A 16,858-nucleotide genomic window follows, 5' to 3' on the forward strand; every position below is an offset into this window, starting at 1 on the left:
GCTGTTTTGCATGGAAGGTCACACACTGGAAGAAGACTTTTGTGTTGGAGAAAAAGGGGCAAGTGCTGTTTCAGACTTGTGATTGTGTTCCTTCTGCACTGGATATGGAATCTTACCAAGGAATATCAATCTCTCAGTTATAAAGACAGAAACCATAATACTTTGTCTTGATAGAGTGCCCATCTCTCAGGAGACCAGAACACTTCTGTAGATATTATATAATCAGTGCCCACAATATCCCTTTCAAAGATGACTCTTTGTATCTTTCCTGAATATCTCTCACTTGACCCTGTTTCTCTCATTTTCACATTCAGTGGCTCTCTTGACTTCTTTCCTTACTGTTTTCTCTGCCTTTCTCCAAACTTTGCCTCTTTGTTTCATCCATGTTTGAGAGCACGCATGTGTGCACAAGTGTGTGTGTGTGTGTGTGTGTGTGTGTGTGTGTGTGTATGAAAGAGATATGTATATGTCTTAAGGGCCACATAGAGAAAAAAATTCAGTTTTCAATCTTTGAGCCAGCTGACCTGTTGTCTAAAAGGATATAGTTTCAAACAGAGAAAAATACTCCTTTCTAGACTTTTAAGAAACATATTTAAAACCTAATTTAAAAATATATATGTAGCTAATTAAGATGGTTAATATGGACTAAAATTAATAAAACATTTACTTCCAATGACTTGAAAAGAGAATGTTTCCTAACTTAATTCTTTTTGTAGCTAATCAAGTAAAACTTTAAAGTGAAAGTGTTAGTTTCTCAGTCCTGTTTGACTTTTTGTGACCCCATGGACTGTAGCTCGCCAGGCTCCTCTGTCCATGGAATTCTCCAGGCAAGAATACAGGAGTGGGTTGCCATTTCCTTCTCTAGGGAATTGTCCCGACCCAGGGATTGAACCTGGATCTCCTGAATTATCAGCCAGTTCTTCACCATCTGAGCCACTAGGGAAGCCCTGAACTAATAAATCTTTAAGTCCTGTCTTTGGGCAAGTCTTAGAGAGACTCTAGTAATTGACATGTAATTATACTAAGATGTCACAGTAAGATTCCTGGAAAACAAATGGAAGTTGTGGTTGACTTCTGATATGACTGTGACGTACACTCACACTAATGATAATAATTTAGCTACCATTTATAAAGCATCTACAAGAGACCAGGTGTTTTATACATAGTATCATTATTGTAAACCTTAATGTGTATTGTGATCATTTACACAACCTACCAGGCATAATTATCTCCATTTTATAAATGAGAGTGACTGAAGCCCCAAAAGGTAAATAACCTTTTCTTGCTTTAGGTCACATAGCCATAAGTTAGTAGAACAAAGACTGAACTGAAATTTGGGTGGTTCCACAACCTGTGGCATTGCTAGTGCACCATGATGCTTCAGTGTTTTCAAATTGGAATGTTTACTATTGTTTACTCTTTTCATCCCTATGAATGCTCTATACTCCAGGGCAATAGGCCCCTCATGTGCGTATCAATTACGTACCTTAATTAATATTTCCAGTTTCTATGTCCAGCTCCTCTAGAGAAGAAATTAGGGCAAAATATGTAATGTGTGTGTGTACATAATTATAAAGGACAACTTTTTTCTAGTCTTCATTTCTCCTTTTCTATCTGTATCAATCCCTTTATGTATACTTTGCATAAATACTACATACACATGCATATATATATATATATATATGATCCAGAAATGAATGTTAGAAAGGTAATATGGTTTATTATCATCAATTATAGCACCTGCTTAGGGGCCAGGCTATTTACATTAATTGTCTATAATCCTCACAATACCTTTATTAGTTATGGTGTTACCTGTATTTTATAGATGAATCAGAGGCTTATAAAGCTTAGCTAACTTTTGAAAGGCCATATGACCAGTATACAGTAAAATTAGAATTTGAACTCAGGCTTTCAAACTCCAAAATCTGCCTATTTCCATTCTTTAGGGAAGCAGAATAGCATGTCATGTAGAAGGACTTACACATACTGAGTTTTCATACCAGACTGCCTGGTTGCAAATGCAAGACTCCACTAATTTAATCACAAGCTGTGGAACCTTCTCAGCTTCCCATCTGTAAAATGATGATGAGAAGAGTCTTTCCCTCAGAGACACTAGAAGAGCCAGATTAATAAATAGGTAGCCAGCAAAGTGGCTGGCACATTCTTGTCTCGGTCAATGTTCCGTGCTGTTTTTATTCTTTTCAGGTGTTCTTATAGGCCACTTGCCACCATCAATTTCTTCTCTCCACCAACCTAAGTGATGGTAGCAAGTGGCCTAGTGGAATGATAAGTGAAGTCAAGCGACTTCGCTTCACTTGACCTCACTTATCATTCCACTAGGCCACTTGCCACCATCACTTAGGTTGGTGAAGAGAAGAAATTGATAGCCACTGCTTCTGACCACCTATTGGGTCCTCTGTGTGTTTGGCCACCCTAGCTTGGCTAGCCTGAACCTTTCCTAGGACCTACAGTCAACAGGGCTTCATTTCCTTCTTTTCATTCAGCAATAATTAGGTCAGGAAAGAAGATGCTATAAAAGTGACATGCAGCCCTTGGGCACCGTGAGACTCCCTCTCACAGGGTCCCAAGAACATCCTGTCAGAGCAAAGGAGGCCTTTGTTCTTTAGCTTCATTAGCATGAAGACACGGAGAAGGCAATGGCAACCCACTCCAGTACTCTTGCCTGGAAAATCCCATGGACGGAGGAGCCTGGTGGGCTGCAGTCCATGGGGTCACTAAGAGTCAGACATGACTGAGCGACTTCACTTTGACTTTTCACTTTCCTGCATTGGAGAAGGAAATGGCAACCCACTCCAGTGTTCTTGCCTGGAGAATCCCAGGGACGGCGGAGCCGTCTATGGGGTCGCACAGAGTCATACACAACTGAAGCAACTTAGCAGCAGCAACAGCAGCATGAAGACAAGCTTTCTTCTTCCTAGTGGTGTGGGTATGTTTTCAGGGGAAAGAGCAGGAAAAACAGGGCATGAGAGCATTTAGACAGAGGTGAGAACATTAGAATAACAACCCTTCAAGAATAAAAAGCCAGGTTCTCCACATTTCCTTTTATTGTTGGAATCATTGTATCTTTGTTTAAATTAATTTTTATTGAAGTATAGTTGCTTTACAATGTTGTGTGTTGGTTTCTACTGTACAGCAAAATGAATCAGCTGTATGTGTACATATCTCTGCTCCCTTTGGGATTTCCTTTCCATTTAGGTCACCACAGTGCATTAAGTAGGGTTCCCTGTGCTCTCATCACCTATTTTATACATAGTATCAATAGTATATATATATGTTAACTCCAGTCTCCCAATTCCTCTCACTCCTTATCCCCTGCTTTCTTCCTTAGTGTCCATACATTTATTTTCTATATCTGTTTCTATCATTGTGTCTTTAAATTTTTCCCTCTTTGATCAGTTTTCCCATGCATTTCTCACTTGCAATATCCCTTTAACCTGCAAATGAAATTCTTGCAAAGGTCTGTAAGTCTTTGAGACCAGCCACAATTTATCCACACTCTATCTGAACAGTAAGTGTTGAGATTGGCTGGTAATCGAGATTACCAGCTCTTAGAGGCAGATAACAGATTTCAGAATCTAATGTCAGAAGCTTCTGTTATGAAGACATGATTGAATGGATCAGTTGATATTTGTTTTTCATGTTAGATTTATTTTTATAATTTTATTTTTTATTAAATTCAGTCATACCTTAAGATGCACAGTTCTTAATGTACTCATTGCAGTGAGTTTTGACAGTTTTATACCTCATGTAACTACCACCTGAAACAACATAGAGAACATTTCCATCATCCCAGAAAGTCCTCTGAAATGCCCTATTTCTTGTTTTAGGACCCAGCTCTTTGAGCCTTGGCAGATCTTTGCCCAAATGCTCTGCTCACTCCACTCCTTTAGAGGGCAGATATCTTAGCCCTTTCAGAAGTGCCTGAAAGCCTCACAGGGATTTCTCTCTCCTGTCCTTTCCTGTCTTAGGAAAGTGTCTTTCTTGTATTTGATGGAGATTCTGTGTCTAAGTAGTTTTTCTCTCAGCTGTCTTGTCAAATCTCTAGCCTTTTATGAACTCTCTGTGCATTTGGCAAAGACATTTAGAAAGTTTGGTGGGTGGATGCAGGCTTGGTTGATGCCTAGGGAGGGCTTCACAGAATTCTAACTTGTCACCCAGTCTACAGAATCATTAAAAATTCATGAAAGATGTGGCTCATTTCTCCAGACCTCCAGTGCATTGACCTTCCACCTGCTACTCTGCCAGGGATGAGGCAGTCAAGGACCTCTTCTCTCCTATGAAGATCTTGTAGCTTTTTGGCATTTAATTTACTTAGGATTTTTACATCCTTATCTTGTTGGTGGAATTTTTAAAACTATGATCTTATGAGAACTTCCTTGGTGGTTGACATTATAAAAGATCCACCTGCAATGCAAGAGACCTGGGTTTGATCCCTGGGTCAGGAAGATCCCCTGAAGGAGGGAATGGCTACCCACTCCAGTTTTTATCCTTGTGCTTTGGTTGTTATGTTGGGACTACTGACAGTCTCCTGCAACTTTCTATATCTTAATCATAAGTAGGACAACCAATTACTTTCGATATTTCACAACAATATATGTAACTAGAGTTGCAGCTCATATACGTCCCATAGGTCATAAAGTAAGATTGCAGATCACTGCAAATCTGGCTTACCCACTGCAGGGAAAAAATCCTCAATGAGTACATTAACTACTTAGGCTTGAGACTTTTATTTATAGCATTACCCATAGCTGTGTAAACACACACATATACTGTTTAAAGCCATGTATTTTACCAGTTGATACTCAAAGAGAGCAATGTAGAATCTTTAATTAAAAAAATTTTTTTTAATATTTTATTTTACTTCCGATTATACAGAACCTTTAATTTTTATGTCTGAATTTTTGCTTATTGTATTGCCCAGTGACACATATTATGTCTACATGGAGATGCTGTTAATCATGGGCCTAGGAACTATTACAGTCTCATAAATTCCACTTGGCAGTCAGACATGGAAGCACAAGTGCTTTGATTTGATGTACCTTCAGGGTGATTCTAGGAGTTAACATTCTTTTCATGGGAAATGGAATGTCATATTAATCTTCCTGTGCATAACATTTTTGTGATTTTATCTCATTAAGAAAGTCAAGTGCACAAACCATTCTGTCCTTAAATCTCCTTAAAGATTACATGTTCCTACTTTTAAAAATATTATGGAAAATTTCAAACATGCCCTAAAATAGAACAGTACAATAAATCCTCATATATACATATCACCTAGCTTCAATGACTGTCAAACATTTGCTCATTCTCGTTCGTATATCCCCCACTTTTGTCTTTCTGGGGGATGCTGTGGTATTTTAAAATTTTAAATTAATCCTTCAGTATACACTTTACTTTTAAAGTTTATGAATGTATTCATTCAATACAAATAGGGTCATTCTCTAGAAAATGAGATTCAGAAAAAAATAGGTTGACATCTCTTTTCATGAGATTGAGCTCAGTTAAGACCCTCGGCAACTTAGTCCCATGTCCTTTGTATCTTTTCTCTCACTGCCCATTTACACAGACACTCAGCTCTGGCCCAGCTGGTCCGTTTACTCTGAGTTCCTCCTCATGGTGAACATTTCATAAGTGGTCCCTAAAGGACTTATTAGATAAGTGAATGAAGCATCATATGTCCCCAGATCTACATCTTTGCTCACGGTGTCTGTCTAATGGTGGACCTCTCTGTTTCTGCTAGTACAGAAGAAATATACACCCAAAGTTTGTCGCATTTATTCCCCTCTCCATGGGCTTTCGTTACTCTCTCTGCATTCCTTTTGAGTTCTGTTGCCTTGCCATACTTCTGCCTACTACCTTTTGAGTATGAGAGTTCCATAGAGATCGGTCATTTTTTCAAGGTGCAGTTTAACTTTTGTTTTCTCTGTGCTCAATGACATTAGTCAGTCCCTCTTCTGATCTACTAATCTCTGTGCTATTTGTTTAGACACTTTATTTCACTGCCTTGCATTATTAGTTAATATAGCAGTGGACATATTTTATTTCTCCAATAGTAAAATGTTGTTTTTATTCTTACTTATTGCTCCCTTAAAGCTTATCATAGTTATCCATGTCATAGGGGCCCAGTGCATTTTCTGTTCTCTTTTGGCTAAATTTTCCACTTTTTGTTTTGTTACTCAGAATAGCCTGTGTCTAAGCGAAGTTGCATCATCAGAGTTAGAAAAAAATAGAGTCCCAGTTACATTTGTATTTCAGAGAAATAATGAACAATTTTTTTTTTTTTAGTGTATGTCTTACATATTGCATGTATGTGTGTGTATAGTTGTGTGTTTGTGCTCAGTTGTGTCCAGCTCTTTCTGAACCCATGGACTGTAGCCCACCAGGCTTCTCTGTCCGTGGAATTTTCCAGGCAAGAATGCTGGAGTGGGTTTCCGTTTCCTACTCTAGGGTATCTTCCAGACCCAAGGATAGAACCCCTGTCTCTTTCATCTCTTGCATTGGCAGGCAGATTCTTTACCACAAGCACTACCTTGGAAAGCCCCACATATTACATGGGAAATGCTAAAAATGTTACTCATTGTTTACTTGAAATTCATATATAACTGGAAATACTTTATTTTACCTGATAATCTCAGTTGAGAGTTTATTTTACTTTAACTTTGTTCTCCAGATAGAAAGTAGCTATATTCATAGATGCTGCTGCTACTGCTGCTAAGTCACTTCAGTTGTGTCCGACTCTGTGCGACCCCATAGACAGCAGCCCACCAGGCTCCGCCGTCCCTGGGATTCTCCAAGCAAGAATACTGGAATGGGTTGCCATTTCCTTCTCCAGTGCATGAAAGTGAAAAGTGAAAGTGAAGTCTCTCAGTCATGTCTGACTCTTAGCAACCTCATGGACTGTAGCCTACCAGGCTCCTCCGTCCATGGGATTTTCCAGGCAAGAGTAGTGGAGTGGGGTGCCATTGCCTTCTCCGATATTCATAGATAACCTTCCTTAAATATGTCAAATATTAGGATCTTGATGAGTGATTTCATTCATTTAGTTAACTAAGATTTCTTTTGGTGCTTGCTATATCCTAAACTGAATTCTGCCCCTGTCTTGGTCCACTCTTTCTTATTTTTTGTTGACACACAGTGTCTTCAGTCTGCAGACACTCTACTTTAGTCTTTTCTGGGTTTACCCATCTGTGGTCCAGAGAGGCCAAAACCTAGTCAATCTTCCTCTCTCTCTATCTTAATCTTTCATCTTCCTCCATTCTTGTTTTTACCCATAACTGGGTTCTTTCTCCACAAACATCTTCATGTCCAAAGGAAATGGCAACCTCCAGTATTATGGCCTGGAAAATTCCGTGGACAGAGGAGCCTGGTGGGCTACAGTCCTTTGGGTTGCAAAGAGCTGGGCATCACTGAGCAACTGAGCATATATTTATTAGCTAGAGTTTAAGTTCTATGGGAGTAGGAAACTGTTTGTTAAGGTGTAGATACCGAGGTTTATACATGCTACCTAAAGAGTTTATGCTGGAGCCTTTAGTGAAGATGATATCGGAGGCTATATTTTCTGTGCAATGACACAAAGAATCATTTGAGGCATGCAAAAAATGTGATACTAGCATTTTAAGGTGATATAAGCAAGAAACATGTCTGTCATTTCATGCACATCTGTATAGTTTTCATCTCTAAATCAATAAAGCTTCCTGTTGAGATTGTTTTAATGCCGCTCACCTCTTTGGGGAACTGTAGCTATAATGAAGGATTCTGCTGATATTAAAGTATGGAAATTATGGTAAATTTTTGTTTATTTTAAACCAAAGAAATCTGTTACTTGTTATGACCTCTAAACTTTAAAGGTATTGTGCTTAAAAGTATCCATTTACAGAAATCTGAAAAACAAAATGAAACATGATTAATCACCTCTCAGAAACAGAGTTTGATAAAAGAGTAATTTTGCAATTCAGCTGTTTACAAGTTGAAACTAATATTTCAGGGAAAAATCTAGAGTTTATTTTTTTTTTCCTGACTTATGAAAGAATGTTACATTTTGAGTGCTATAAAAATACGAACTCTTTCTGGCCAGAGAGTCTTCTTTTATGTGTGTGATATTCTTTTATTACTAGATTACTTATATCAAGAAAATGCATGAATAGTAAAGGATATTGATGATACATTTGGTGTGAGGTAGAACTCCTGCCTTCAAAGGACAGGAAAAATGTATCTTTTGTATTTATTTGCGAGGTATCCTCAAATTACTCTTCTGTTAGCGCATGACATACACATTAGCCTTGCACCTAAGAGGAAGTCTGATCTCCTAGTACCAGCAGATTCAGTGTCTGGTGAAGCTCTGCTTCCTGGTTCTAGATAGTCTTCTCATTGTGTCTTCATGTGGCAGAAGGAACAAGGAGCTCTCTGTTTTGCAAGGGCACAAATCCCATTCATGAAGGCTCCACCCTCTTGACCTAATCACTTCCCAAAGGCTTCACCTCCGAATACCATCACATATGAGGGTAAGGTTTCAGCATATGAATTTCAGGAGAGCCCAGATATTCGAACAGTAGCACCCCATTAGCATTGGTCAGTAAGTGGCTGCAAGAGAGCATAACCTTCCAAATGAGGCTGCTCTTACATCATGAAAGGCAGTTTTCTAGAGAAGAAGACAGCTGTGAGCTTATAACAGCTAAAACTCAGCATTTGGAGAATGGGTATCCTGGCCTTATCTAGTACCATAGCTAAAGGACTCTCCCGCATTTTAGAAACAGTGAATAGGAACAGAATTACACTGCTGTCGAGAAGTGCCACTCTGACAATGTGACTGCAATTCAGGAGACAGAAGAAAATTTGAAAATGGCCTTGTGAGCTTGAGGCCATGAAACACGGGGAAGGAGATCCCATATCCTACTCCTCAGCCCATCACAACACATTCCAGCAATGGATGCTCATGATGCTGACCCTGGAGTCGAAAAGCTGTGTTCCATTAGGATACACAATTGGAAAAGCAGAGATCGCCAACATTTTTAGGGTTTAATTCCTCAAGTTACCGATCTCTAGTTATTTTGAAAAGAAATAGCTCAATTGTGAAAGTGTGGGATAAATTAGTTAGCCAAATATAAACTTTAGAGCATTGAATCTGGGGCCATCAGATTGAAGCACAAGAAGCTGTGCAGCACAGAAGTCAGGCTTTTTGGACATCAGAGATGTTTCAGAGAGTCTCACGTTTGGAGACTTAGGAGATTATTGTGTCTTGGTTTACTCTCAGGAAGGTTCAGGAAAGGACTTTGTGGTTTGTGTCTGTTGAACAGACGAGTGATTGTAGGGTTGTAGTACAAACCAGGTAATGGATTGCATCATTCTCACTATATTTTCAATAACTGCCAGCCTCCTGGCCCCCCTTACCTGTTATTCCATTAACACCTCCTCAGATTTCACCCTTCAGTGGTTTATCCTTGGACTGTTTTACAGAAACTTTTAGCATAAATCGCCATATAGCCCATCAAGGATTAAAAGCTGCTTTTGATGTGTTCTCCAGAAAACTTTTCATGTTTTTCTTCTGCAGTACCATAATGCTACCTTTGACTGGGCATTTCTGACGACAAAGGAGTGTTTGAAATATGGAGGAAAGCTTGTGGGCAACAACTGTGGTTTTGTTCCCGATATCACACTCATGTCTTTCATCCTCTTCTTGGGCACTTACACTTCTTCTATGGCTTTGAAAAAATTCAAAACCAGTCCTTACTTTCCAACCACGGTGAGTACTTGAGCTTTAAATAATTTTCATTGAATTCCCACTGTTTCAATAAAAATACAGTTTTAAAAAATGAAAAAGGCACCTGTAATTCAACCTTTCCAATATGATTTTGTGTGTTAAAAATTGCGTTCCAATCTCTGTGCATACGTATTTTTGACATAATTATAGTCTAGCTTTGAAAAACCTTTCAGGATGTTGCTCACATAATTCTATCCTAAATTCTGCCTGTCTGAATTCTGACTGTACTGAAAGGGAAAAGCAGGTGTATTCTATATAAAAATGCACGAGACCATTTAGATCCATGGATCTTTGAGATCCATGATGTGTTTAAGTATATAAGCAAAAACTCTCTCCATATGAATTAGGAATTTTGACACAGAATTCTTTGTTCATCAGCTGTACTTGTGAGTAATTTAGTAGTTGGGCTATGGGCTGTGGGAATAAACGTAAACCGTGTTGTTACTCAAGTACTGGTATAAGATATGGGTGTCATCTGAACCAGCCTTCCCTTCCCATAGTGACGAATGCCACGGTAGAGAAACACAGATAATTGAGCTGGCTTGTCTTGTGCAGACATCCTGTCTCCCAATAATATGCTTGGGTGAGCTTCAAGTCAAAACTGTGGTTCCTGGAGAGACTACAAGATAAGACCAACATTTAGTTAATGGCATTTTGTTTTCTTACCTGCAGAACGAAGCTAATCCTTTGCTTTACAGTTCAATTCTCACTATTTAGGATGTCAGGAGTTCTTAGTAATCTTGATTATACTTGATTTTTATCAGTGAGCTGCTCTCTGCAACTGGAATCTCATGAATCTTTCCTCCTCAGCTCTGTGTAGAAGGAGAGGGAGAACTTGGAAGACATGAGATTTAGTTGATAAAATACCTTTTTTATTCCTGGGAAATGAGACTGAAAATTAATATATTCACTTTCAGCTAGGAAATGTTTTATCTCTGATATCTCTTATGAAATGGAAAATAAAGGCAAGAGTTGATGATTGTCTCAGTCTGTCTGGGTGGCTATAACAGAATACTAGAGACTAGAGGACTTGTAAACAACACAGATTTATTTTTTATGGTTCGGGAGGCTGGGGAGTCCAAGATCAGGTGCCAGCATGGTTGGGTGAGCACTCTCTTCCTGGTTCCTAGGCAGCGTCTCTTTCACTGTGTCTTCAGGTGGCAGAAGGGCTGGGGAGCTCTGTGGGGTGTTCTTTATAGGAACACTAATGCCATCCCAAAGGCTCCATCCTCATGCTCTTCCGAAGGCCCCACCTTTTAATATCATCGTCTTCATGGATTAGATTCCAACATATGGATTTTGGAAGGACAGCATTCAGATCACAGCAGGTTACTGTGGTCTGCAGATTTCATTAGAAATGTTCTGAACTAGCTGGCCCAAAGGATGAAAAATTTCCTCAAAGGGAAGTGTAGCAAGAAGTGTTCAACTTTGTCTGCCTTGAAAGGGCATCACTAAGTGGTGGTCCTTAGGCAGAATTCAACCCTTGTCCATTCTTTGTTTAGCCCATAGTTTGTAAACACACACACACACACACACACACACACTTGAGGGCATAGGTGGAAACTGTCCTTTGCAGGTGATTAATTGTTCTCACTCCTCCTCCTCTCTATTGTCTAAGACTTGTCTGCTTCACACATTCAGGTTAAGTGCTTGTCCTTGAGACTCTGAGCTTGTAACACCAGTTCCCATCCTGGGAAATGTGCTTACTCGATCCACCTCTTCAGTGGTTTGTTATGTGTAGAACAGTTTCCTGGGTAAAGGTCTTTGAAGATGATTTTTTCTTCTCTATTGAGATTTTTCCTTAATTATTAATTTATGGGACATCTTTTTTTTTTGGCTCACACTTTGGGAATCATCACCCTTTTTATTGCTCTCATTTGCCATAGTGTGAAAAGAATTTGCAAAGCACTTGTGAATCGTAATTAGCAAAATAATTTCAACCTTAAGATGAATAGTGATCATTTTAACTATTTATGTAAACATCACCGTTTTTTTCCCTGCAAATTCCAAAATCGATAATAGCTCTTTGGACTTAAAGAAATTTCTCCTTAAAAGAGCCCAAGCAGGTAGTTTCTCAGACCTTGATAAACACTGTTGAGAAAAGTTGGGAAAATATTGAATATGTGAAAATAAAATAGTGAAGGCAATCTAGTTACAATTCCTGTTGAGAAGGTTCTCAACTTTGTTTACAGCTGCTTACACCAAATTATAAAATAAACTGGTAGGAAGACATATATTTGATTTCCAAGGAGAAATGTTCAAGTGCGTAGGCTTTCACACTATCACCTCCCTCCCCTACCCACTTCACAGTTATAGCTAACTAATCATACATACATACATAAATTATAAGAACATCTTTTTTTCCTCTCATCTGCCAAAATATGTTTTCATTTAGAAGTATGATCTCTGTAAGTAGGAGCAAATATGTTTATAGATTCATATACTTGTATTTTGGGCTTCACAGGTAGCGTTAGTGGTAAAGAACCCACCTGCAGGAGACATGAGTTCTATCCCTGGGTCAGGAAGATCTCCTGAAGGAGAGCATGACAACCCACTCCAGTATCCTTGCCTGGAAAATCCCAAGGACAGAGAATCCTGGCAGCCTAGAGTCCATAAGGTTGCAAAGAGTTGGGACACAACTGACTTGACTTAGCATAGTACATACTTGTATTTTATATTCTACAGTTAAAACTTATATGCTTAAATGTGATTACTGTGCTAGTACTCAAGCCTAACTGTTACTACTTCCTCACTCTCACCGACAGTTTAAGTGGAACCTCTAAAATTGCAAAATGCTAATCCTGGATGGCAGTGCCCTTGCCATACAAAGTGTCCAATTCTCCTTTAATTCACACAGCCATCCCTCTCTTTTTGTACTTCTGTTTCTAAATGTTTGTATGACTTGTTAGTCGATCAAGATTGAGAATTGCTGGGAAACTCTTACACTTCTGTTTTATTCCTCACATAAGTTAGCAACAGATTGGATGCAGGCTAGGCCCTCAATTCTTGTTGGCTAGTGGAGCCCAGTCAAGTAGAGGTCAATGCTGCAATTTAAGGAAAGAGCACATATGCAGGAACCCAGAAGCTGTGGATGCGAAGGCCAGCTCTGCCAGTAACTAACAGTGCACCCTTTGATAGCTGACTGTGGACTTTAGTCCACACCCATAACAGGAGAGCCCAGCTAGATGGCAGTTAATATCCTTTAAACTCTAATATTCTATAATCTTAAAGAGAGTTTTCTGATTCCATCTCCTAAAATAAAATTCTCTATGTTTAATTTGTGCTTATAGCAGTGAAAAGGAAGTACAGATTCCCCAGAGTCCATTATTATCTCCATTTTTAGGCCAGGTCTGCCTTGCAGCTGCTGCCAGCCTCTGTCTGTGGATGATCCACAGTTGTCATCTAGCAAATCAAAATTATACACTCAGATTAGGATGGTCTGAGGGGCTTAATGAAAGTGTGATGTACAAAGGTGACATTAGGTTGAGGGAAACTACAAGGGAGCATTTAATGTCTAATGATAACAACAGTGGAATTGTTATGATCCCTGACTCAAAGGATGTGGAATGGGAGTGGTTGCTAAAACCCGGGAGAAGAGAGAGTGGTAGAGCTTTCCAGAGGGGCCCCGTGACCTCCTTTGGCTTGAGGAATTTAGCCAGCCTGAGTCGACCTCAAAGGGATATAGCTATGGGAATCAATAATCTGATCTCTCTCTTCCCCCAATAGCCTGTCTGGGCTGAAATCTTCTGAAATCTGGAGAGCAAGGGAGCCTATCGTAGACCACATAGGTCAGCTTCCCAAGGCAGTGAGCTTGGTAGAAAAGAGTAGAAAAGGATCTGATATGACAAAAATGATATCCATCATATTTACCTTTCTAGGATTTTCTTTATCAAGTTAAACTCATCTCCATTTGATTATCCTGCTGTAATAGCTCTCCTTTACATGAGCTTCCCTGATGGTTCAGATGATAAAGAATCTGTGTGCAGTGCAGGAGACCTGGGTTTGATCCTTGGGTCGGGAAGATCCCCTGGAGAAGGGAATGGCTATTTACTCCAGTATTCTTGCCTGGAGAGTGCCATGGACAGAGGAGCCTTGGCAGGCTACAGTCCATGGGGTTGCAAAGAGTCAGATACTACTGAGTGACTAACACTTTCACTTTCACTTACATGTATGCCTCTGTCCCCCAGTTCAGTCTCTCTCATTGTCTTTGCCCACATCAGGGTTGATTATCCACTCTCACCTTCCCTCATGAAGCCAGCCACTGGCAGTCCATCAGTTTGAGCACTTAAGATGAAACAGTTTGCGTTTGCTAACTAACAGTCCATCAGGAATTTTGCTAACTAATAGTCTTTGTTAACTAATAGTCTTTTGCTAACTAATAAATAGTCCATCAGGATTTTTTCTTATTTTTGATGTGGACCCTTTTAAAAATCTTTATTGAATTTATTACAGTATTGCTTCTGTTTTATGTTTTGGTTTTTTGGCCATGAGTCATGTGGAATCCTAGCTCCCTGATCAGGGATCAAACCCATATCACCTGCATTGAAAGGCGAAGACTTAACCAGTGGGCTGCCAGGCAAGTCCCAGGAATTTAATCTGTCAGATACTTCCAGATGCTCAGTGGAATATGGTAGAGTAGCAGTACCCACCCCCTGACTGCCCCCTGTGCTTCCCATCCCTTTAGGAGGGGTACAGTGGTCTGTTGTCCCATACATTTCCTGTTCTGTTATATCAGCCTCAAGCCTTTTACCAATATTTTGTCATCAAAACTTCCTGAAGGAGCATCGCAGCATAATCGGTGATCCTAGCAGATGCCTTGGGGCTTTAACAGGAAATGTTCTTCCAGAGTCCACTACCAACCAGTGATGCTACTCATGGAGCATAGATGCCATCTCTGCAACATATGGTGGCAAAATGAAAGCAGTCAGCTTAAAGATAGAGCAGGATTGTGATTAGAACTCTTAAATCTATAGAGCCTCTGAATTAGGCAGAATTATAGATGGCTGGATGGGATCACCGACTCGATGGACATGAGTCTCAGTGAACTCTGGGAGTTGGTGATGGACAGGGAGGCCTGGCATGCTGCAATTCATGGGGTCCCAAAGAGTTGGACACAACTGAGCAACTGAACTGAACTGAATTGGTACTTTGGCATAGTCAGATGCAGTTTGGCTGGCTGATATATGTAATTGGCATGAAAGTGTTTTTCTCAAGGATCTACTTAATTTCCTCTTAGAATAAGCAATGGTGTTAATGCTTCCTTGCATTGATATAATGATGAGATTCTTTAATATCCTCCTGGTTGTTATTGTCATTTAAATAGAGAAAATCTGTAACTTCCAAGTACTGTTAATAGCTTTGACAATTTCTTTGCTTTATTTAGATGATATTTGAGCAGAATGTTATTTGAGATCCTTCTTTTTTAAAAAGGTATTCTATATCCTATAGTTAATATATTCATTCAGTATTGAAAAAATTGTTTTGGCTCTGTGTGGTTGATATAATACTAGATGATAAGGATACAAAGACAAGTAATTTGTGGGTTTGGAATATCAGTTCAGTTCAGTTCAGTCACTCAGTCGTGTCCGACTCTTTGCGACCCCATGAATCGCAGCACTCCAGGCCTCCCTGTCCATCATGAACTCTGGGAGTGATGCCATCCAGCCATCTCATCCTCTGTCGTCCCCTTCTCCTCCTGCCCTCAATCCCTCCCAGCATCAGGGTCTTTTCCAATGAGTCAACTCTTCACATGAGGTGGCCAAAGTACTGGAGTTTCAGTTTCAGCATCAGTCCTTCCAGTGAACACCCAGGACTGATCTCCTTTAGGATGGACTGGTTGGATCTCCTTGCAGTCCAAGGGACTCACAAGAGTCTTCTCCAGCAGCACAGTTCCAAAGCATCAATTCTTTGGCACTCAGCTTTCTTCACAGTCCAACTCTCACATCCATACATGACCATTGGAAAAACCATAGCCTTGACTAGACGGACCTTTGTTGGCAAAGTAATATCTCTGCTTTTTAATATGCTGTCTAGGTTTGGAATATAGTAGGAACTTAATATATATTTGTTGAATAGGTTCAGTTTTTGCATTTTTAAATGAGATGATTTAATTTAATCTTTTGCCCCATTCATACTTACAGTGGGATCACACTTTGGTGACTTTATGTGACCTAAATAAATTGATGGTGGTCTTTGAGGTATTGGCTTTATGGATGAGAAACAAGTGTAGGGCTTCAGGAATTTGAATGAAAACATAATGAGCATGTTTTTTAGGTGACATACTTAGTTTTTAATCCATGTAGAACAGTCTGGATTCCACAATTAGCTATATTTTTGGAACCTTGATTCTTGTCATTTGGGGCTATAACAATTCTATTAATGTTGGCTGTATTTAGTTAATAAACAGCTCTTTACAAGAATCAGATGTCATCCCTACATTTTCTTTTTCTCTCAGAAGCTTTCTTGGTGAATAGTAAAAACTATCAAACTGAAATAAATAATGTGTCCAAATATGAGGAAGGAATAATGGGCCTGTACTCTTTATCACATTCTAGTGTTAATAACACTAGGTGATAATTTGGCTAGTTCTTGTAGAACTATCAGACCACATCCTGCCATGGAAACTCATTTAAAAAATGGCTTTGCTCTCGTTGAAGGGGAATCAGATTTTCAAATTCTTGTGTTATTTTGTAGCAAGAACAATAATTTTTAAAGTCAAATTTGTTTTTAATCCAAAACTGGTTTTCATATTTTTCCCTTTAGAATGACAAAGGGATATTTGGTTTTAAATGCAACCCAATCTGTTCAATATTCAACAAAGATTTTGGACATATGACAAAAATTACAGTTAGCCTAAATTGAGAAAAACCCAAAGGAAAAAGAAAATATTGGGAGCATTGATTGACTGGAGTGTTTACTGAGAGTTTTTGTTTGTTTGTTCGTCTGCTTTTTGCAAAGTCCATTTTGCTATGTGATGTGAGAGGTTTTAATGATTGCATAGAGGTAATCTGTGGAAAGAAGCAGCCTTTTTGGCTGTGGTACCTTGTGGGTCAGAAGCACTATCAACTTACTTATCCATCA

The 16,858-nt window shown here is 39.3% G+C and overlaps 1 protein-coding gene across 1 annotated transcript in view; it reads left to right on the forward strand.

Annotated features, from left to right (window-relative positions):
* Positions 1-16,858, forward strand: part of SLC4A4 (solute carrier family 4 member 4) — a 309,697-nt gene that overhangs the window by 251,518 nt on the left and 41,321 nt on the right. Inside the window, exon 16 of the mRNA XM_052642087.1 lies at positions 9,569-9,760. Within this exon, the coding sequence (XP_052498047.1) occupies positions 9,569-9,760 (192 nt within the window). The remainder of the gene's footprint in view (positions 1-9,568; positions 9,761-16,858) is intronic.

The sequence above is a fragment of the Budorcas taxicolor genome, chromosome 6 (assembly GCF_023091745.1).
Source record: "Budorcas taxicolor isolate Tak-1 chromosome 6, Takin1.1, whole genome shotgun sequence".
NCBI lineage: Eukaryota > Metazoa > Chordata > Mammalia > Artiodactyla > Bovidae > Budorcas > Budorcas taxicolor.